At 43.1% G+C, this 24150-nt stretch overlaps 1 protein-coding gene across 1 annotated transcript; it reads right to left on the bottom strand.

The window, feature by feature from the left end:
- Nucleotides 1-1055: 1055 nt before the first annotated feature.
- Nucleotides 1056-22463, bottom strand: zgc:92027 (uncharacterized protein LOC449543 homolog). Its single transcript, XM_036569827.1, has 8 exons — nt 22329-22463; nt 15616-15774; nt 14455-14524; nt 14257-14300; nt 12392-12539; nt 6599-6712; nt 2746-2804; nt 1056-1534 (listed from the first exon to the last, which is right to left on the bottom strand). The coding sequence occupies exons 1-8, from the start codon at nt 22350-22352 to the stop codon at nt 1508-1510; spliced, it is 645 nt and encodes a 214-aa protein (XP_036425720.1). The 5' UTR covers nt 22353-22463; the 3' UTR covers nt 1056-1507.
- Nucleotides 22464-24150: the final 1687 nt, after the last annotated feature.

Genomic DNA, 24150 nt, shown 5'->3' with positions numbered 1-24150 from the left:
GGTGTAGCCGTTTCTCACAAAAAAAATTTGGAAAAAAAATATATACAGTATAGAAAACATGCATAAATGCATTGTATTTTTTTGGACAATACAATTTACCGCTGCCTTATGTGTTTATGAGAAAAGACATTTTGAATTTTTATTAATATCCAACAATGAAAGAAGAGAAAATATCTGTTATTGCTTGTCCTGGTGTGGTTCAGAGTTCTGTCACCGACCAGAGTTTATCATGAAAACTGTGCTTAGGGAGAATTGGGTAAGATTTTTTTTGGATGGTCCACTGTAGATGCTTAATAGATGCTCAGATGTCACATGCAACTAAATATCTATTAAATGCAACTGAACTTGAAGTTGAGTGTTGAAGATTCTATCAAATCTGTCCCTAACCCTAAACCTTAAAACAAAACCTAAACCTACTCCTAAACCTGACCCTAACCACAATGTTGCTGATAATCAAATGGGTATCACCAGAACGTTTGTCAATGAATGAAGTATCTGTAGATCATCTATAGGGGGCCAACAAAATAAAGCGTGACTGAGAATTGTTATTTAGCAAACTAAATGTGTTTAAGCAGCCTGTGATGAGTGAAATCCACCGAAATGTGTTTAGTGTTTTGTGCCAGTGAGCTTTGGTTAGTAAGAACTGTGTAAGTAAGTAAGAAAAACTGGCCATCTTTCTTGTGGAACTGCATGTCGCTGTTGTTGGTAGAAAACCTTGTATCTCCAAAACGGTAACTTTACAGGAGAAGGAAAAAAGCTACTTTACTTTTAATGTAAGTCAATGGAACCAGACTTTTTTCCAAGTCATTTTGGGTTGTTACTTTTGGGCCATTCATCATGAAATTTACACACAATGTAAAGGCCAACAGGCATTTTTAAATTATGTGAAAAACTGAAAAATTACAAAAATGGAGATACAAGGTTTTCTGTCAACAGCAGTGATATGGTATTTCAACAGTTTATCAATAATCCCAATCATTAGTCACATCAGGAAGCCCATGGTGGTTGATATTTACACCAGTTCTCATGCTTATTCACATAAATACAGTACACCATTTTTAATTGTTATGCAGTTTATTAATATCTAATCATGGAGTGGCTGAGTATTTGCTTGTGAAAAATGATTAAAATGTTTAAAAATTAGAAATAAGAAAATAATAATACAAATATTGAGGATTGTGTTGGCACAAAACAAAACATCAGTGATGTGGTTTGACCCTTTTACATAAACCTGGCATTGAATGGCTTTAGGGGACACAAACTCTGCCTAAAAAGCACTCCGTCTTATCACCTCATCAATGCACTGTTAGCTCATTTCAATAAAAAGAGTCCACTGGCACTTACACTTTGATAGAGGTAGCCATTCTGAATGCCTGTGATTGATACATACATATATATATTATTTTGCATATACATTGGCTAATACACGGTTCTATTTCTCAGCGGAGCTCCAGTAGCTCAAATTTCCCTCAAGAGGTGTCGTCTGTTCCGTCTTCCTCAGATAGACTCAGATAGACATGGTACACGTGATGAACTACAAGAGAAAACAAAAGTACTGTTTGTAAACATGTGTAAATGATTACATGTCAAACTGTCTCACCATCTTACATATTGAAGTTATGGGTTACTGCAGGCGAAATCTGTGTGGATGTTATTCTATTTTTGTATTTAAATGATATTTAGTATAAATCAGCAGGTCTCACATTAGAAATGACTCCAACCAATTTATAACGCCTCTTACTATGGAACACCCACACACACACACCGATACCTCCTTGTTTCTACGCTCACTGTCCATTTTAGCAGCTCCACTTACTATATAGGTGCACTTTGTAGTTCTACAGTTACAGACTGTAGTCCATATGTTTCTCTGATACTTTGTTAGCCCCCTTTTACCCTGTTCTTCAGTGGTCAGGACCCTCACTATTTGGGTGGTGGATCATTCTCAGCACTGCAGTAACACTGATGTGGTGGTGGTGTGTTAGTGTGTGTTGTGCTGGTCTGAGTGGATCAGACACAGCAGTGCTGCTGGAGTTTTTAAATACCTCAGTGTCACTGCTGGACTGAGAACAGTCCACCAACCAAAAATATCCAGCCAACAGCGTCCTGTGACCACTGATGAAGGACTGGAGGATGACCAACACAAACTGTGCAGCAGCAGATGAGCTATAGTCTCTGACTTTACTTCTACAAGGTGGACTGACAAGGTAGGAGTGTCTAATAGAGTGGACAGTGAGTGGACACAGTGTTTAAAAACCCCAGCCCACTGCTGTGTCTGATTCACTCGTACCAGCACAGCACACACTAACACACCACCACCACGTCAGTGTTACTGCAGTGCTGAGAATGATTCACCACCCAAATAGTAACTGCTCTGTGAGGGTCCATGGGGGTCCTGCCCACTGAAGAACAGGGTAAAAGGGGGCTAACAAAGTATGCAGAGAAACAGATGGACTACAGTCTGTAACTGTAGAACTACAAAGTGCACCTATATAGTAAGTGGAGCTGCTAAAATGAACAGTGAGTGTAGAAACAAGGAGGTGGTCATAATGTTATGCTTGATCGGTGTATATATATATATATATATATATATATATATATATATATATATATATATATATATATATATATATATATATATATATATGTGTGTGTGTGTGTGTGTGTGTGTGTATACACACACACACACACACACACACACCCACACCCACACCCACAAACACTAATAAGTACAAATCTACTTACATCATCATACTGGAAGCTCACTGCTCCTTGCTGCATAGCATCCCTCCTTCTGAAGTTCTCTGCAAAAAACAAATAAACAAAAAGACATATAATTTAACCACAACAGGTTTACCTTTTTACTGCAAAAATTAAGATTTTTTTTTCCAGAATAGAGCTTATTAAAAAATTACTTGTTTTCTTCCTGAAAATAATAGAAATTTATATGTATAATTAAAATAAGGGCAAACTCATACGCTGTAACTGGATAAGGCCACATTCATCATCCAGGCAGTTATATATGCATAAACATTTTAAGAGTACAGGAAGGTATGAAAATAATTGCACCGTTAACAAAAACCAAAGATATAAAGTACTAAAAAAAGGTAAAAAAGGAAAAAACACTATATCCAGTAGCACTGTGTTAATTTACTCCCACTGGATGTCCTGTAGATTGTAATTCCATTGTTTCACTTTACATCAAACCAACAGCATTTAAACTTGCTTTCTTTATATAAAAATATTTTCCTACAGTTTACATTTTTTTCTAAGAAATTCCACAAACACTGAATTATACACAAACTTTCTGAAAGGTTCAAAGTTAGGCCTCATCGTGTGATGTGTGTGCACTGTAAAAATTGCTGTAATATTAGTTATTAACTACACAATTTAAAATAATACACTGTTTACTTGATTACTGTAGTGTGTAAACAAATCCAGTTTAATATTGCTGAGGCTTACTGGGTAGCAAGCCCTACTCTAGAAGTTCATGCCAATGAGTACCACCTATAGTTTTGCACAGTAAAGTACTTAGTACTGACCTTCAGAGTAATCTGATGTATTTGTTCTAATTTCAATTGTACTGTATGTCTACTTCACTATAATTTTACAACTGTTTACAGGTTTTATAAATTTAGCTGTATAACATGTCCAGTCCTACTGTAGGTATGCACAAACACACTGTGTGTTATATGACTGTTACTGTGCTTGTATCCCTATAAATACTGTAACATAATGCTGCAACACTGCCCATTTACAATATTTAACTGGAAACTACGCTGCCAGTAATTTACTGTAAATTCTCCAGCTATTTTTTTACAGTGTGAAGTAGGGGTGGGGGAAAAAATCGATTCTTAGATGCATCGCGATGCAGACGTGAATGATTCGGAATCGGTTCACAAATGTCAAAAATCGATTTTCTAAATATTTCATTTATAACGTAATGTTGACGGAACGCAAAGGGAGGAACTTGGAAGTGCGGAAGTGCAGCGTCCGGACAGTCTGTGGCGGCACATAACAAAAACACAACCGGATGAGTGAGAAATCCGACCGGCTCCCTCTGCATTAAAGCCAGGTTAGGTCAGGAGTCACAACCCAAATGTTAAGAAGAGCCATTTTGTCCTTTCAACAAAAATCAAACCACCTTGGGAGCCACAACATGTATGTCCAGTATGTGATGATGTCCTAGTTTAGGCTAAAAAATATAAACGAAAACGCAGATTTACTTTGCTCTGCTTTAAGCTTCAGCTTTAGCCGCTTTTCTTCCAACTCCGCCACAAAACTTTTCCTGAAAAGTTGAACAGTTTCTTGTAAAATGTCTCTCAGCTTTCGGCTGTTTTACGAGGCTGAAGTCGCTTCTCATTCGCCAGCTTCTTGCTGAACTTTCCGGTTCCACCTTAAATTCTGACTGAGGCGCTGAATGTAAAAGCGGCACCATTTAAGGTGGAACAGGAAAATTAGGGAAGCGACTTCATCTTCGCCGCTTTGCATCTTTTAGTTAGTGTGTGAGTCTCTCGTTGCAGATTTAACGTACCAGGAAACCAACTGCGCTGCTTATAAATGCGAATAAGTCCATTCGTCTCCAAATGTTCGTCTGTCTTTCTCTTTTCCTTTTTCGTTCGCTACCAGCTCGGCGAAACCTTGTTGCTAGGTGACCTGCAGTCTTTCGCGCTCCCCCACCATCACGAAACCAAAACCTAAGTTATGAAATCTCTAAAGACTATATAATGTGCTGCGTGGTCATCCATTACCACTCATCTTATTTCACCGTAACAGCGCATTTTATCTCAGATGAGTGGCAGCAGCGTCTCCAAACAAGAGCAGTGAATGAGAGCCTTCCAGTTCACTTACCACATCACTTCCATTTGTTTTATTAATAAAGATATTGGATGTAAATGCATTATGGATCATTACAAATACTTTGTTTTAAAACTACAAAGTCCTCAGACAGTAAGAAAATAGAAATCATGTATAAATAAAAAGACGCATCGAGATGCATCGATAATCGTTGTATAATCACATCGCAGCCCTCTGAATCGTAAACGAATCGAATCGTGAGGTGCCTAGAGATTCCCACCCCTAGTGTGAAGAAAGGAATACAGACTGCAACAGAAATCATATAAAAGTACACCATATTACCCAAAAGGCCCACAGTTTCTCAAAGGAATAGAAAAAATGGATTTTTATATTGTAGTCAAACAAATGAAGTAAGTTAATTGTTACCATGGCAACACCATAAACTGCTAATCATAAACTAATCAGTTTCTCTTGAGACATTCTTACAACTTTTTGTGCTTTTTCACTTTGTTTAAACATTTTCAAAACCCTTCAGTCAAATAGTTTTTCCTTTTCCCCTAAAATGTCAAAATGATCCTTATTCTGAAGTTCCTTGATCCCTTACTGTGATTTACAGCACAAATTATGCTGAACATACACTAGAAGACTAAAGTCTGACACCCTTTCACATCTGAAGACAACATCACAGTTTCTAGTCACAGACTATGATTTTGCAAAGACTAGGAATCTTGCAGTGTCACTATTTACAAGACTGCAACTCAAAAAGATTTTTGAGATTATTTCCCATCATGCACCTGGCCGATAAATACTTTTCCTTTCACTCTATTGTGGTACAGATGGGAAGATACTTTGGCTGGGCGTGTAAATATCTGGAGCTCAGCCCAGTTCACTGTAGAACTGTATATTCTGGCAGATCATCACCCAGAATCTTTTTAACTGACCTGTAAAATGTGCAGCTACTTTTTTATTTACCATAAAGATTTACACACCAACAAAACATGAAGCGATTCAGAACTGCTGATTGGTTGTCATGAACTAAACCAAAAAAACAAACCAACAATCAGAAACCAGTGTGCATCACTGTTACGCTCAGCGGACCTGAAATGTTTAAACAGCCAGTTGACGTTTTAAGTTAATATGATTGTTGTTTTAAAGTGGAGCAGGCTCTCACGCATGCATTCTCTCTCTCTCTCTCTCTCTCTCTCTCTCTCTCTCTCTCTCTCTCTCTCTCTCTCTCTCTCTCTCTCTCTCTCTCTCGCCATGCACATGCGCTCGCCTGCTTGCTCTCACACGCTTCCCTGGCATGTCACTATTTACATGAGCCAAGACATAAAACTTACGATAATATTAAACACGGTTGTTTTTGTCGTGGCATCAAGATGAGAAAAAGACTGACTTAAAACAGCCGTCCTGACCACCTCACACTAAACGGTCGAGATGATCCGAGCGTGACGCACTCAGACGCTGAAAATCTGTCTGCGACCGTAAAGTCACTTGAGAAAGCCGTTTGGCGTAAATCTGGCATTAGGCTGATGTGAAAAACAAGAAAATAAAATGGTGTAAAAGATCAACTTTTAATTTCTTTACAGAGCAGCTGTCTGTGGTTAATGTTCTGTGAAATGGTGGGTGAAAAAAGGAAAAATATACAAAACCAAAAACACTCATTCATTCTCCCACACCCGTTTAAGCCATTAGCATCTACAATCCAAAAAGGCCAAAGATCACTTTGGTATATCAAAGTAGCCAAAATGACCAAAAAAAAATCTGCTCCACTCTGAGGCAAAACCACTGTCCCACTCACCGGTCAATGCCCTGAGTTTCACACAGCAGGCCACGTAGTCATCGAAGTAGATCTTGCCTCCTCGGCTAAAGCGCTTGATGATGCAGCCCAACGCCTGAGGGCTCAGTCTGTACCCTGTTACCCACAAATACAATTTCAGTTTCAGTTTTGGATGCATGATCAGATTTTACCCAGCTTTACTATTGTAAAAGTACCTTAGCTAGCTGAACTACCCAGAAGCCACCAAGATAAAAGGTCTACTGACAAGAGAGCTGTGAGCTAAGAGAGCTGTGTTCTAAGAGAGCTGTGTGCTAAGAGAGCTGTGTTCTAAGAGAGCTGTGTGCTAAGAGAGCTGTGTGCTAAAGGAGCTGTGTGCTAAGAGAGCTGTGAGCTAAGGGAGATGTAAGCTAAGAGAGCTGTGAGCTAAGGGAGCTGTGTGCTAAGAGAGCTGTGAGCTAAGGGAGCTGTGTGCTAAGAGAGCTGTGAGCTAAGGGAGCTGTGTGCTAAGGGAGATGTAAGCTAAGAGAGCTGTGTGCTAAGGGAGCTGTGAGCTAAGAGAGCTGTGAGCTAAGGGAGCTGTGTGCTAAGGGAGATGTAAGCTAAGAGAGCTGTGTGCTAAGGGAGCTGTGTGCTAAGAGAGCTGTGAGCTAAGAGAGCTGTGTGCTAAGAGAGCTGTGTGCTAAGAGAGCTGTGAGCTAAGGGAGCTGTGTGCTAAGGGAGCTGTGAGCTAAGAGAGCTGTGAGCTAAGGGAGCTGTGAGCTAAGGGAGCTGTGAGCTAAGAGAGCTGTGAGCTAAGAGAGCTGTGAGCTAAGGGAGCTGTGTGCTAAGAGAGCTGTGTGCTAAGAGAGCTGTGAGCTAAGGGAGCTGTGTGCTAAGAGAGCTGTGTGCTAAGAGAGCTGTGTGCTAAGAGAGCTGTGTGCTAAGGGAGCTGTGTGCTAAAGGAGCTGTGAGCTAAGAGAGCTGTGAGCTAAGGGAGATGTAAGCTAAGAGAGCTGTGAGCTAAGAGAGCTGTGTGCTAAGAGAGCTGTGTGCTAAGGGAGATGTGAGCTAAGAGAGCTGTGAGCTAAGAGAGCTGTGTGCTAAGAGAGCTGTGAGCTAAGGGAGATGTAAGCTAAGAGAGCTGGGTGCTAAGAGAGCTGTGTGCTAAGGGAGCTGTGTGCTAAGAGAGCTGGGTGCTAAGGGAGCTGTGTTCTAAGGGAGCTGTGAGCTAAGAGAGCTGTGAGCTAAGAGAGCTGTGAGCTAAGAGAGCTGTGAGCTAAGAGAGCTGTGTGCTAAGAGAGCTGTGAGCTAAGGGAGATGTAAGCTAAGAGAGCTGGGTGCTAAGAGAGCTGTGTTCTAAGGGAGCTGGGTGCTAAGAGAGCTGGGTGCTAAGGGAGCTGTGTTCTAAGGGAGCTGTGTGCTAAGGGAGCTGTGTTCTAAGAGAGCTGTGTGCTAAGAGAGCTGTAAGCTAAGAGAGCTGTAAGCTAAGAGAGCTGTGTGCTAAGGGAGCTGTGAGCTAAGAGAGCTGTGAGCTAAGGGAGCTGTGAGCTAAGAGAGCTGTGAGCAAAGGGAACTGTGTGCTAAGAGAGCTGTGAGCTAAGGGAGATGTAAGCTAAGAGAGCTGTGTGCTAAGAGAGCTGTGTTCTAAGGGAGCTGTGTGCTAAGAGAGCTGTAAGCTAAGAGAGCTGTGAGCTAAGAGAGCTGTGAGCTAAGAGAGCTGTGAGCTAAGAGAGCTGTAAGCTAAGAGAGCTGTGAGCTAAGAGAGCTGTGAGCTAAGAGAGCTGTAAGCTAAGAGAGCTGTAAGCTAAGAGAGCTGTGTTCTAAGGGAGCTGTGTGCTAAGAGAGCTGTGTGCTAAGAGAGCTGTAAGCTAAGAGAGCTGTGTTCTAAGGGAGCTGTGTGCTAAGAGAGCTGTAAGCTAAGAGAGCTGTGTGCTAAGAGAGCTGTGTTCTAAGAGAGCTGTAAGCTAAGAGAGCTGTGAGCTAAGAGAGCTGTGTTCTAAGGGAGCTGTGTGCTAAGAGAGCTGTAAGCTAAGAGAGCTGTGTTCTAAGGGAGCTGTGTGCTAAGAGAGCTGTAAGCTAAGAGAGCTGTGTTCTAAGGGAGCTGTGTGCTAAGAGAGCTGTAAGCTAAGAGAGCTGTGTTCTAAGGGAGCTGTGTGCTAAGAGAGCTGTAAGCTAAGAGAGCTGTGTTCTAAGGGAGCTGTGTGCTAAGAGAGCTGTAAGCTAAGAGAGCTGTGTTCTAAGAGAGCTGTGAGCAAAGAGAGCTGTGAGCTAAGAGAGCTGTGAGCTAAGGGAACTGTGTGCTAAGAGAGCTGTGAGCTAAGAGAGCTGTGAGCTAAGAGAGCTGGGTGCTAAGAGAGCTGGGTGCTAAGAGAGCTGTGTGCTAAGAGAGCTGTGTGCTAAGAGAGCTGTGTGCTAAGGGAGATGTGAGCTAAGAGAGCTGGGTGCTAAGAGAGCTGTGTGCTAAGGGAGATGTAAGCTAAGAGAGCTGTGAGCTAAGAGAGCTGTGAGCAAAGGGAGATGTAAGCTAAGAGAGCTGTGTGCTAAGGGAGATGTAAGCTAAGAGAGCTGTGTGCTAAGGGAGCTGTGTGCTAAGGGAGATGTAAGCTAAGAGAGCTGTGTGCTAAGGGAGCTGTGTGCTAAGAGAGCTGTGAGCTAAGGGAGCTGTGTGCTAAGAGAGCTGTGTGCTAAGGGAGCTGTGAGCTAAGGGAGCTGTGAGCTAAGGGAGCTGTGAGCTAAGAGAGCTGTGAGCTAAGGGAGCTGTGAGCTAAGGGAGCTGTGAGCTAAGAGAGCTGTGAGCTAAGAGAGCTGTGAGCAAAGGGAACTGTGTGCTAAGGGAGCTGTGTGCTAAGGGAGATGTAAGCTAAGAGAGCTGTGAGCTAAGAGAGCTGTGAGCAAAGGGAGATGTGAGCTAAGAGAGCTGTGTGCTAAGGGAGATGTAAGCTAAGAGAGCTGTGTGCTAAGGGAGCTGTGTGCTAAGGGAGATGTAAGCTAAGAGAGCTGTGTGCTAAGGGAGCTGTGTGCTAAGAGAGCTGTGAGCTAAGGGAGCTGTGTGCTAAGGGAGCTGTGTGCTAAGGGAGCTGTGAGCTAAGGGAGCTGTGAGCTAAGGGAGCTGTGTGCTAAGAGAGCTGTGAGCTAAGGGAGCTGTGAGCTAAGAGAGCTGTGAGCTAAGAGAGCTGTGTGCTAAGGGAGCTGTGAGCTAAGAGAGCTGTGTGCTAAGAGAGCTGTGTGCTAAGGGAGCTGTGAGCTAAGAGAGCTGGGTGCTAAGAGAGCTGTGTGCTAAGGGAGCTGTGTGCTAAGAGAGCTGTGTTCTAAGAGAGCTGTGTGCTAAGAGAGCTGTGAGCTAAGAGAGCTGTGAGCTAAGAGAGCTGTGAGCTAAGAGAGCTGTGAGCTAAGGGAACTGTGTGCTAAGAGAGCTGTGTGCTAAGGGAGCTGTGTTCTAAGAGAGCTGTGAGCTAAGAGAGCTGGGTGCTAAGAGAGCTGTGTGCTAAGGGAGCTGTGTGCTAAGGGAGCTGTGTGCTAAGGGAGCTGTGTTCTAAGAGAGCTGTGTGCTAAGAGAGCTGTAAGCTAAGAGAGCTGTAAGCTAAGAGAGCTGTGAGCTAAGAGAGCTGTGAGCTAAGAGAGCTGTGAGCTAAGGGAGCTGTGAGCTAAGAGAGCTGTGAGCAAAGGGAACTGTGTGCTAAGAGAGCTGTGAGCTAAGGGAGATGTAAGCTAAGAGAGCTGTGTGCTAAGAGAGCTGTGTTCTAAGGGAGCTGTGTGCTAAGAGAGCTGTGAGCTAAGAGAGCTGTGAGCTAAGAGAGCTGTGAGCTAAGAGAGCTGTGAGCTAAGAGAGCTGTGAGCTAAGAGAGCTGTGAGCTAAGAGAGCTGTGAGCTAAGAGAGCTGTAAGCTAAGAGAGCTGTAAGCTAAGAGAGCTGTGTTCTAAGGGAGCTGTGTGCTAAGAGAGCTGTGTGCTAAGAGAGCTGTAAGCTAAGAGAGCTGTGTTCTAAGGGAGCTGTGTGCTAAGAGAGCTGTAAGCTAAGAGAGCTGTGTGCTAAGAGAGCTGTGTGCTAAGAGAGCTGTAAGCTAAGAGAGCTGTGAGCTAAGAGAGCTGTGTGCTAAGGGAGCTGTGTGCTAAGAGAGCTGTGTGCTAAGAGAGCTGTGTTCTAAGGGAGCTGTGTGCTAAGAGAGCTGTGAGCTAAGAGAGCTGTGTGCTAAGGGAGCTGTGTGCTAAGAGAGCTGTGTGCTAAGAGAGCTGTGTGCTAAGGGAGCTGTGTGCTAAGAGAGCTGTAGCTAAGAGAGCTGTGTTCTAAGGGAGCTGTGTGCTAAGAGAGCTGGGTGCTAAGGGAGCTGTGTTCTAAGGGAGCTGTGAGCTAAGAGAGCTGTGAGCTAAGAGAGCTGTGAGCTAAGGGAGATGTAAGCTAAGAGAGCTGGGTGCTAAGAGAGCTGTGTTCTAAGGGAGCTGGGTGCTAAGAGAGCTGGGTGCTAAGGAGCTGTGTCTAAGGGAGCTGTGAGCTAAGAGAGCTGTGAGCTAAGGAGTGTGCTAAGAGAGCTCGGTGCTAAGAGAGCTGGGTGCTAAGGGAGCTGTGTGCTAAGAGAGCTGTGTGCTAAGAGAGCTGTGTGCTAAGAGAGCTGTGAGCTAAGAGAGCTGTGAGCTAAGAGAGCTGTGTGCTAAAGGAGCTGTGAGCTAAGAGAGCTGTGAGCTAAGAGAGCTGTGTGCTAAGAGAGCTGTGTGCTAAGAGAGCTGTGTTCTAAGGGAGCTGTGTGCTAAAGCTGGAGCTAAGAGAGCTGTGAGCTAAGAGAGCTGTGTGCTAAGAGAGCTGTGAGCTAAGAGAGCTGTGTGCTAAGAGAGCTGTGTTCTAAGGGAGCTGGGTGCTAAGAGAGCTGGGTGCTAAGGGAGCTGTGTTCTAAGGGAGCTGTGAGCTAAGAGAGCTGGGTGCTAAGAGAGCTGGGTGCTAAGGGAGCTGTGAGCTAAGAGAGCTGTGTGCTAAGAGAGCTGTGTGCTAAGAGAGCTGTGTGCTAAAGGAGCTGTGAGCTAAGAGAGCTGTGAGCTAAGAGAGCTGTGAGCTAAGAGAGCTGTGAGCTAAGGGAGCTGTGTGCTAAGGGAGCTGTGTTCTAAGGGAGCTGTGTTCTAAGGGAGCTGTGTGCTAAAGGAGCTGTGAGCTAAGAGAGCTGTGAGCTAAGAGAGCTGTGTGCTAAGAGAGCTGTGTGCTAAGAGAGCTGTGTGCTAAGGGAGCTGTGTCTAAGGAGCTGTGCTAAGGGAGCTGTGTGCTAAAGGAGCTGTGAGCTAAGAGAGCTGTGAGCTAAGAGAGCTGTGTGCTAAGAGAGCTGTGAGCTAAGAGAGCTGTGTGCTAAGAGAGCTGTGTGCTAAGGGAGATGTGAGCTAAGAGAGCTGTGTGCTAAGAGAGCTGTGTGCTAAAGGAGCTGTGAGCTAAGAGAGCTGTGTGCTAAGAGAGCTGTGAGCTAAGAGAGCTGTGTGCTAAGAGAGCTGTGTGCTAAAGGAGCTGTGAGCTAAGAGAGCTGTGTGCTAAGAGAGCTGTGTGCTAAAGGAGCTGTGAGCTAAGAGAGCTGTGAGCTAAGAGCTGTGAGCTAAGAGAGCTGTGAGCTAAGAGAGCTGTGTGCTAAAGGAGCTGTGAGCTAAGAGAGCTGTGTGCTAAGAGAGCTGTGTGCTAAGGAGCTGTGAGCTAAGAGAGCTGTGAGCTAAGAGAGCTGTGAGCTAAGAGAGCTGTGTGCTAAGAGAGCTGTGTGCTAAAGGAGCTGTGAGCTAAGAGAGCTGTGTTCTAAGGGAGCTGTGCTCTAAGGGAGCTGTGAGCTAAGAGAGCTGTGTGCTAAGAGAGCTGTGTGCTAAGGGGAGAACTCACCTAAGTTACTGATGGCCTGCGACAACTCGTGAGGCTCCACTGTCCCGCTGTTGTCTCGGTCCACCATCGCAAAGTTCTGCTTCCAACCATTCAATGCAGCAAACAGCTCTTTAAACTCATTGAAACCCATTTTACCAGAGTAATCTCTCTACAGTAATGCAGTTAAGGAAATCAACCAGCCGCCGACAGCACAGATACACGTCTTTGTCTTTCCAACAGATATTATGTAATATAACCAAAAACAGGTCCCTAGATAATGTGACACAAGTATCACTATAGTGAATTAATCCATCAACTAATGCTCAATTGACCATTTTCAAAATTCTGGCAGGTCCCACCTCAACTAGTTACTGTTACTACATCCATTTAATTTAGCTCAGGATACCTGGTGGCATCTGTAGCGTTTGTGGTAAGAAGCAAAAAAGGGACATTAATCAAACCAGGAGAATCTTTCAGTGACCAGATGTTAACCCTTGTGTGGTGTTCGGGTCTGTGGGACCAATTTTCACACACACACACACACACACACACACACACACACACACACACACTTTCGTAGCCGCTTATCCTTCTGGGTCGCAGTGGGTGCTAGAGCCTATCCTAGCAGTCATCGGGCGGAAGGTAGGATACACCCTGGACAGGTCAACCCATTTTCAATGTTTACTAAAATGATGTGATTTATTATTATTTTAACCTCAGAACACATAAAATATCCCATTTTCAGGGTCTTCACTCTGTTCACCCCCCCAATATAAATTACATGTGTAATTTATATTACACATATGGTGTTGGGTGAACCTGCAGGGAGTAAAAGTGTGGAGGTGCTGTGTCCTTCACTCTGTTCTCCTCCTACATGGCCTGCTGTTAGTGTGTGTGTGTCTGTGTGTGTATATGTTTGTATATGTGTGTGTGTGTGTGTGTGTGAGGGTGGACAACATGGACAGGCTGCTGACTGGCTACAGCTGCTAAAGGAGAACCCTACGCTGGACACTTGTGATATTTTTAACTTCTGGTATTTTTACATAAATTGTTATGGTTGTGATTTAAAAAAAAAAAAAATGTTACTCAGTGGGTCACCAGACCACTGAGTAACTAACACATCAACACCACACAAGGGTTGAGCAGTAGGTGTTCATGTCTAATAAGAAGCAGGTCTGATCTAGGGCTAAACTAAAGTTAACACTGGATCTAATCGGATAAATGTGCTGAGGAGAACTCATTGTCCGGTACAGGAGGTCTTTGATCAAGCTTTTCCAGCAAAACTGTCAACTTCTCCTTGTAGCACTGAATAACATATTGCACAAGGAGATTCACTCGAAAGAGGCCCCGAATATTCTGTTGTAACTCCCGTCAGGATGAAGCAATCTGAACCAAAAAAACAGGCTACATACCTTGACGTATGTGTAATCGATTGCATTACATGCGATGAAGAAGGACTCAGTTTCTGCCATGCTCTATGCCAATGTGTGACACGTTGCTCCATTTTGCTGAAAGTAACCTTCCGTTAACTCATGATCATCCAGTTGATTCACAAACTTTTCACAAATGTCCAGGTACACATCGGTGTTCACGGTGGTATCAAAGAAAATGGGGCCTATGATGCCCAACCGAGACATTGTGCATCCCGGCTTGTTCGAAGCTCCACATACTGAGGAGCACGTTGCACGCTGTTTCGTTCAGATTGCTTCGTCCCAGCGAGAGTTATTACAGAATATTCGGGGACTCTTTCGAGTGAATCTCCCTGTATTTGCCTATAGATATCCGGGAGACAGTTTACTACAGTTTGTGAGGCAATAAGTAGACGCAGGAATCAAAAGTGAAGAACGAGAGAACGTGACAATTTTCCACATTTCTGTGAAGGATACATCCAGCATGGCAATCATGATCCTACATGTCTCCAAGCTGAAGGCTGCAAACAAGAAGCATGAAGAAAGCTTAGGCCTTATGAAATTACTGGGCATTATCTTTAGTCTACTATAAGCTATATTATAGTGACTATTCGAACAGTATTCTCTCAATCAGATATTAGAGCTGTTCCTTTCCACAGCACTCCCTCGACTTACGCATATAGGAGCCACTGATCCCAGTCTGTGTCAAACATCTCTGTAGTTCCTCAGCATCCACCTCACCATCCTGAGAACACAAAGCCTCATTACCAGACAACTCAGGGCTTCCTTTTCACCTGCCTTCGTCAGTTAGCTAGAGCACTTAAACATTATGACCAAACAATGTCTGGTCTTTTAATTCCTCAAAGTAAATCTTAACATCCAGTTGACAGTAAAGCCAGGCTCACACTGTGCGATTTTAGAAATCTTGTTCTTTGGTGACTCACACTGTACATTTGAATCACCCGTCGTGTTCGGACAAAGCCTGCAACACTGAACGAAAACATTTGGTCCGACTGACGCAACGCGACATGGGTGCTCACGCTACACGTGAAACGCAGCCCCTACAGACGCTCTGTCTACAATAAAGCCGTTTAATTCAAAACAACACGCTGCGCCTCCAAGTCCTGATCAAAACAGTGGCTGAATCTCAAATGGCTCCCTGCTCCCTGCATAGTGCACCACATATTAAAATAGTGGCTCCTGCACCCATAAAGTGCATCACATGTCTAATAAATAGACTTCTGAGATTCAGCCATGTGCGCCCAGTTCCATACTGGACAAACAGGGCACTGTTTTGGTGAAGAAGGCAGATGTAGCGGTTTGTCAATGGCTGAAACTGCTTTGCTAACTGGTGCCACTCTGTGCACTGAAGCTGAAGAGCAGGCGGTCTACAGACAGGCAGCTCTACGAAGACAGAAAACACTGTATTTATTTATACCTCACAATCCAACTCAGCCAAACGGGGCAAAGTCAGCATATACAGACACTGGTGCTGCAAATGTGGACTTCTTTGCCTCTGTGAAGGAGCTGTGGCTGTGATTGTGAGGTTCTGGGTGCGACTTTGTGAAATCGGTTCGTTTGGCTGATCAGACTGTGAGACAAGCGTCCAACATTTCTGTCAGAAATCCATCCGATCATCGGACTGCTCAATCGGAGCTCGTCTGGACAGTTAATCAGGCATCGTTTCTCCTCTCACACTGCACAGCAAACGACAGCCGATGAAGCTGAAATTCGCCCCGATCATGAAATCAATTGGGCTTAAAAACGGGCTAAAACTGCACAGTGTACGCCTGGATTAACGTGTCACTTAGCTCACAGTTAGCGCTCTACTCTTACCTGGCCGGCTATGGCAGTGAAGTAACCCCACATGGGGTCTTGGGCAGGAGCTGCAAAGGTGCTGCCAGGGAATGCCCCAAACTGGGGTGGGTATCCCCCCATTGGAGGGCCACCCATAGGGGCTCCTGCCATTGGCATGCCTGGCATAGGACCACCATACTGAAAGATAAAGAGAAAGAGAACAAGAAAGAAAAATTAGGGAGGCAGACAGTTAAAACAGAACACCATCAATTCACTCTGCTAGCCCACCCCACACACATGAGAGGGAAAGAGAGGGGGGTGGAGACAGAGCGAATGAGAAATGGCTACGTATTAAAAAAAAACGAGATTGCAAATGTCAGTTTCTCCACAAAAACCTACACATTTCCTGTTTTTACACTGGTTCCTAATACGGCAGTTTTTATGGTCAACAGTTACATGCCACGAATTCAAAAAGATGAAAATAAAATAACCTCTTATGGAATAAATATTAAGTTCTCTAATGTCATTCTACAAACCTCATAGTCCTGACTCCTGGTACCTACAGAGCTGTGCAAAAATTCCAGTCAAAACGGTCATTAAGGACATGTTTTCCCTTCTTCAGGAGATATTTCAGAAGAGATTAGATGTAAGATAGTCAATTTGCACAGGAGAAGAGAAAGTCAAAGGATAAAAGGATGTTTTTTTTAAACTAGAGCTCAAAAAATTATTTAAAGATACAGAGAAAATGAGACTCCAGACGTGGTAGAGCACCAAAATGATCATCAGATGAACAGGACTTAAAACTTTCGTCTTTGAGAGAGAAGAAAATCAAGACATCCACAGCCGTTTCTGCCCATCCTTCCACTCTGAGAAGACTCAGCTCAACGATGTGGGTGTGAAAAGATGTGTAGTTGTGGGGAAACTCCTACTGAGAAAGGGAAGTAGAAAATGTGCAAACAAAATAAAGAAGCTGCCGGTGTTGTCGAAACAATGGACAGGCCACCCCACAGTCCAGACTTCAACATCCTCACATTCAAACACACTGAATGTGTTTGGGAGTTCTTGGATTGTGAAAAGCACAAAGTGCAACCAACTTCTAAGACTGAACCAGGGAAGTGTGATGAATATCCACATTTCATTTATTTGAAAAACTGAAAGCAAGTCTTCTGAAAAGAAAGGAAGCTGTAATAAAGGGTGGACATATTGGAAATGTTGAAATTTTTATATTATATTTAGCCATTGAGGCTTCTGTGTAATTTTCTGTTAATTATATGTCTGCTCATATATATATGTATATAAATATATAAATGACCACCACCTCGTTTCTACGCTCATTGTCCATTTTATCAGCTCCACTTACTATATAGGTGCACTTTGTAGTTCTACAGTTACAGACTGTAGTCCATCTGTTTCTCTGCATACTTTGTTAGCCCCCTTTTACACTGTTCTTCAGTGGTCAGGACCCCCATGGACCCTCACAGAGCAGGTACTATTTGGGTGATGGATGATTCTCTGCACTGCAGTAACACTGACGTGGTGGTGGTGTGTTAGTGTGTATTGCGCTGGTCTGAGTGGATCAGACACAGCTGTGCTGCTGGAGTTTTTAAACACCTCAGTGTCACTGCTGGACTGAGAATAGTCCACCAACCAAAAATATCCAGCCAACAGCGTCCTGTGACCACTGATGAAGGACTAGAGGATGACCAACACAAACTGTGCAGCAGCAGATGAGCTATCGTGCTGCTGCACAGTTTGTGTGGTCATCCTCTAGTCCTTCATCAGTGGTCACAGGACGCTGTTGGCTGGATATTTTTGGTTGGTGGACTATTCTCAGTCCAGCAGTGACACTGAGGTGTTTAAAAACTCCAGCAGCACTGCTGTGTCTGATCCACTCAGACCAGCGCAACACACACTAACACACCACCACCACGTCAGTGTTACTGCAGTGCTGAGAATGATCCACCACCCAAATAGTACCTGCTCTGTGAGGGTCCATGGGGGTCCTGACCACTGAAGAACAGGGTAAAAGGGGGCTAACAAAGTATGCAGAGAAACAGATGGACTACAGTCTGTAACTGTAGAACTACAAAGTGCACCTATACAGTAAGTGGAGCTGGACAATGAGCGTAGGAACGAGGAGGTGGTCATAATATGATGCCTGATCGGTGTATGTTCCAGGACACATAGCTCTGCAGAAAAAACAATCATATCTTCTAGTGCATCAACTCTCAGAGAAACCCCACACAAAAAACAAGATTTACTGCCTTCTTCTTTCATGTGGTATACGTCACCAGTCTGAATATCTCTGATCAATTCCACAGTGAACATGTACCATATCCATACGTCATTCATTTATTGTCTTTTTAATTTGGGGCGTTTTTTTTCCTTCACATTTCTCGTTTGTATCTAATCGTATCTGTTGTCATTTCCATTAATCACAAATACTGCGTATGGGATGACGCACAGATTTCCCCGAAATTTCTCTTTTACAGGTAAACAAGTTTCACAGTCATGTTTAGACTTGTTTTGATGCCACAGCCAGCAGTGGGAGGCTGACCTGGTAGTATTTCTAAGCCTAGTTTACAATATACACTGTCTACAAAAACAAGGCCTGTTCCACACGCAGCGCTTCTTTGTAGTGTTATAACAAAGTCAGAGATGGCACAATACCAATTCCAATGTTTTTTTCTTTCAAAATTACTAAGCTTTTCAAGATATTATGAGGTTTTTCACTTAGGAAGAGCATCTAAAAGGGGGCTATCAAGCTCAAACTACTCAAAACACTCCACTACTCCACAAAAAGGAATACACAGTTAACACCATCACATCACACAATGCGAGTGGGTTCTATTTCAGGGCAGATTTGTTACAGGAAGGCATCATATTCTACTTTTTTCCCTTCTAATATCTGATCAAGTATTTTGTGCTGATACCGGCCCGATACCCATCCATATCCACGCAAGCTGATTGGTTGAAAAGCGTTCTAACTGTGCTGTTATTTCGCCATAACATCACGGTTTTATCACAAACACTGTATCACTCCGCTGAGACGCTGTTGCTAAGCGACGACTTTGACAGCTGTAGGAGACACTCAAGTCATTTGAACGTTTTTACTTCTTACTTTGCCACAAACAGAAAATGGACACTTCTAAGATCACATTTGACCGACAGCCGATTTGGTCAGACTCTGAAGATGAGACGACACTAAATTCCCAAACTGTCATCACCACTGAGCAGCTTTTCAGTCGGCAGCTGTGACAGAAGAACAGCTGAACAACCTGGAATCAGCCAGAAATGAACCCAACACCATTCGCCAAACTAAATGGGCTGTAAGATGCTTTACAGACTGGCTGGAACAAAACAACATTAATACTGATCTGGCAAAAATTGACAAAACTGAGCTAAACTTGATATTGTGGCAGTTTTATGGCTCAGTCTGATTTGGTCAGACTCTAAAGATCAGACTACACGTTTGGCGAACGGTATTGGGTTCATTTCTGGCTGATTCCAGGTTGTTTCGCTGTTCTTCTGTCACAGCTGCCGGCTGAAAAGCTGCTCAGTGGTGATGACAGTTTGGGAATTTAGTGTAAGGAGCTGGAGAACGAACTGCCGGCTGTGCAGCGAGTGGGCGGAGTTCATTACTCTGACGTAGCAACAAGCTGCTTGTTAAGGAACTATAATTTGGTGAAGGAACTGCGAACTGTTGTATAAAAGCAATAGAACACCTCAGAGGAGTGTGTTATCACAAATAACATTTATAACATAAACAATAACATATTTAGCGATAACTCCCTCTCGTGTTTTATTGCTTAAGAATCACGTTGTTGGAGAATAATTGGAGAATAATTAACAACAGCGAATTCATTGCTAAACATCAAATATATCCAGTCATCAACGAAGAGGCAGTTATTTTGAATGCATCTTTTTTAATTCTTTAATTATAAAATCCAAGTTCTGGAAACAGCCCAGCTGTTACAACTGACTGCTATTATATAAAACTGATAGTTCTGGTCCTAAAATCTGATTGGCTGAGCCGCGTTCGATGCCGTTGTAAAATCCATGATATACCATGGCTACGACTGCCTCACAACAACTGAACTCCGTATCACTGCGCCACCGCACGAAAAACGCTTCTTGACTCTAAAGCTGATGGCACGGAGCACCGAGTGAACTGATGAAATAAGAACCTGTTTTTGTTTAAACTGAAGGGCTGACAACTTATTTTCTTAACTAGAACTAGTCTGGTTAGCTAGCCAACAGGCTAAAAGATAGCAAACATGCTAAACAACTCCAACATTAACATCACAGGCCTGAATTAAAGCACTCACGATATGATTCACTGAAAACGGCAATATAAAAGTCTAAAGAATGTCACCTGAATGTCTTACACGCTTCAAATGTCCGTGTTTCAGTCAGAAGCAGCGTCAAACCCAGGCTGAGTCCCAAACGGCTCCGTACTCCCTAGCTAAATAGTGCGCTGTGTAATATTAAGTTTAGAAATTCTAGCTTCTGCTGTCAAATAGTGCACTGTCTGTCGAGTGTGACTGTGAATGAGTCCCAACTGACCATTTTTAGCGACATTTTGCATTGTTGGGGTGTCGGAGTCAGTATTTAAATTCCTACATAGTGCACTATGTAGGGAGCAGGGAGCCGTTTGAGATTCAGCCCCAGCGTGAGAAAAGTGGCATGGTCAGACTGGCAGACGACTCTCTGTGGTAATTTGGTGACCAAAAGTACTTATTTTGCATTAAACAGTGCTGTGTTATCAAATGATCACTATTATACAAAAAAGGCTTTCAAAAAATCATGAAATGTCAATGCCAAACGTTCTTCTCCTCCTCATTCAGCGTTCAGTGTTGCTTAGCAACGATACTGCACTCTAAAGGAACTACATTTCTTGGCAGAATACTTGTTTATGTCTATTATTATTAATAATAACTTAAATAATTATCTAAAACATGGTGTATTTTAATATATTTTATGCTGGCCGTTTTATAAAAGCAATAAGCCACTCAAAGCAGTGGGTTACTGCGATTTCATCATGGGGAAGGGAATTTTAGGTACTTCTCTTCATGTCGTGCCAAAGAACACCCTTCCCTGTGATAAAATCACAATGACCCACTGAATCTCGTGTCTTATTGCTTTAATAAAACCTGCTTCCTTTCACCACTCAAAGACAGCCACGCCCACTTTTCAGTTCCAAATTCCAGCGAGGTTATCAGGATGCTTACGTCACACCTATTCAACCTTCAAACACCTGAATGACAGGCAGGTAGTGAGTGCAGCGAGACACACTAACGGGATTTTCTGCAGGAAGAGTTAAGCAGAGGCTGAGGAGAGAACAGAAAAGACCAGCGTGTATCTGTACTTTTTACTTTCACTCCACTACATTTCAAAGTCAAATATCTCACTTTTTACTCCACTACATTATGAGAAATCTGTCGTTCCTTTTGTTTATGTGTGCATAAAAACATAACATGTCAAAACGAAAGAAGCGCAAAGGAAGAACACCAATCAGGTCACAGCGCGCACTTTGTTTTGAGCTTGTTTTGACCTGTTGGACATTCCGACCCAGTGCAGCTCACGGTTCAACGACAGTGCAGCAGCATTAAATCTTGGGAGAGTCTATTCAACATAAATGATGAACTAACCTAACTTTGTGTAAACAGACCACAATATAGAAATATGTACACATATGCAGTTGTGACAGACGTGTCTTTTTTCTGAATTTATACAAACACGATTTCATTTTATAGTAGAGTCGTTTTGGCTAGTTTATGTTTATGAACAGAGACCTACAGATGCAGTTTAGTAAAGTAAAACTCATCTGTGAACCTGAGATTAAAGTTTTTATTAAATTTAAACTTGTAACTAAGTTAAAATAAATCTTAAACTGAAACTTTGCTTGTTTGCAAAAAAGTGATTTCAGAGCCACTCAGTTCTACCTGATGGAAACTGTTTGCCTTCAGTATTTTGTGCTTATGATAATTAGACATCAGCATCACTAATTAATGACTCTATTAAAAGACTGGTTTACCAAGAGAGACACTGGAGTATTTTCACCTAAAATGAGTTAATGAAGCAGAGTCTTGTTACAAAAATGATAATAGGACATTCATAATTAATCTATTAGTACTTTTACTTTTGATACTTAAGTACATTTGAAGGTGAATACTTTAGTACTTCTACTCAAGTGGAGGTCTAAAGGGAGGAACTTCTACTTTTACTGGAGTAATATTTACCTTGGGCATCTCTACTTTAACTCAAGTAGGTTATATGATTTATGTACTTGGTCCACCACTGATACTAACTCACTACATTAACTTGGACCGAGGCGTTTTAGAACTGAGCCACAGATAAACCCACCACACAGTAACTAACGGCTCGTTTACTTGCTTTCATTTTCAAAATATTCAGTTAACATGAGCCCAATTTGCCTACTGCGATCTGTTTATCCGCCCCATATCTGCCATTTTTACACCAGACATTTTCCTGAAACCTGTTGATGGCATCCAGTTACTCTTAGGCTGAATGTATTCAGTATATTAGCTAGTATAATAAGTCAGTATCGAGATTTCTCTTCATAAACCGTTGTTTAGGACCAACTCCAGCCATTTTCCCTTCACCGTAGCTTAGAAACAATTCGGCGTAACCTGATTGGCTAATTAACTCGATAAATTCCTACATCCAGACCGCGGTGCGAGTTAAAGGAAAAGTAGGGAATGTGTTATGGAAGCGATATTCCAGCTTACCCCGCCATATCCTGGATAAGCCATGCCTCGCTGTTACTCCGTCAGTAGAGAAGGAATCTTCAGTGGAAGTTGGCCGGAGTGGCTTCTCCTCTTCTCTTCTCTTCTCGGAAGGCGTCGACTTCCTACTAACGTTACTGGTGAAAGCACAAGAGATCTTGTAGAGAGATCTCCCACTCTGCAGAGTTTTCCGGTGTTCTCGAACGCTAGAGGGCGCACCCGAGCGAGTCCAAAATGAATGGGTTGATATAGAGCCTTTGAGCAAAATCATGGTTTATGAACGCTTAAACATTTTTAATGTAAAAGAATGCGATCATTTCCTGATCACTGAACAACGGAAAACATTTTAACGCCGCTGTTATGTTTTTAAGAGCTTTTAAACTCGAGTTATAGGAGTTTAAAACGGCGCCTCATGCATATCCATGACGTCAGTGAGCGCGAACAGCCAATGAGCTGCTCCGCTCGCCAGTCAATCATCACGCTCTAGCAGTAATGCCCGCCTTCTACGGCCCAAAACCCGTTTGCTGTAAAAAACGGAAAGATAAAGGTAGGATTTCTTTGTTCTGTTAGTGAATTACATCCTTCTACTTTCTAAAATTAAAGGAAAGTTCTGGGCGAGAAATTAGAAACTATTTTAACTTTTCGTTTTTAGCCGTTGAGCTCCATTTACTCCCATTCATTGAGGACTCGCTCTCGAGCGCCCTCTGCTGTTTGGCAGTCCTGTTTTTGATATAACGGGGGGAATAGGAAGCGGCCGGGCTCCTCATAAACCGGCTCTGTTCCTACTAACGTTACTGGTGAAAGTACCCGTATGACGCGCCTCCAAGGGCGGAAGCAGCTTGTTGCTGATCTGAGATCAGGTTTCAGTGCTTTTAGCGTCGATTAAACAGCGTCACGATGAAGAAGGAACTGTTTTTAAATCAGCTGTTAACGCCGACAACTATTTATAGGCGACCAAATTTCAAATAGCTCCCTACTCCCTACGTAGTGCACTACAAAGCCCCTAAAACAACGGCCCCTGCGCCCAACCAGCGCACAGTGTGGCTAACAACAAAGCCATTCGGAGATTCAGACACGTATTCACGGTTGAATACTGATTAAATAGGCCAAAATTTCTTTTCACGTAATCTACTACATAGGGAGCAGGGCGCGATTTGAGATACAGCCGAAATCGCCGTCAGCTGCCTTTAACGCACAGTGGTAAGTTTGAATCAGTTTACGAACCGATTCTTCCGAGCTGTCCGTTTCAACGAATCGATCGCCCGATTGAGCCACTTCACAAGCCAAGCCAAGTTTCGATTCAGTGAGTGAATCTAATGTCCGCTACTTCTTCTCACTAATGGAAATGCACGAAGCACAAACACATAACAGAAAGAGGAAGCCACGCCCAGCCCGCAGATTCAGTTCGATTTGTGATTAGGTTCTGCAGATTTGTTGAAAAGAGCCGGTTCAAAAGAGCGATTCGTTCACGAGTCGCTCGTTTGCAGTTGCCAGTGAACACAGTGTAATTATATTATGTTTCTTTTACATATTGTCTCATCTAACACTGCGTATAGCGCATATACATTACATTTCATCTAATGGGGTTTCATCGGGCGTGTGACAGAAGAAAAATGGGAAATAAGGTCGATCGCCAGTTTTAGCCGCCGTATTACGAGAAGAAGGCAGACAGCCATTTTCACTTTCAGTGTAATAGACAGTACAGGTGCAACCACGCTTTTTGGCCACCAAGGGGCGCCGTTTTCCTACAAGCACAGCACATAACCGTACTAGTACTAATACTACAACACTATATCTACAGTCATTGGGTTCTCTAGAGAATGTG

This window comes from Colossoma macropomum, unplaced genomic scaffold (genome assembly GCF_904425465.1).
Source record: "Colossoma macropomum unplaced genomic scaffold, Colossoma_macropomum, whole genome shotgun sequence".
NCBI classification, from domain to species: Eukaryota; Metazoa; Chordata; class Actinopteri; order Characiformes; family Serrasalmidae; genus Colossoma; species Colossoma macropomum.
This window is presented reverse-complemented; position numbering and strand designations above follow the sequence as displayed.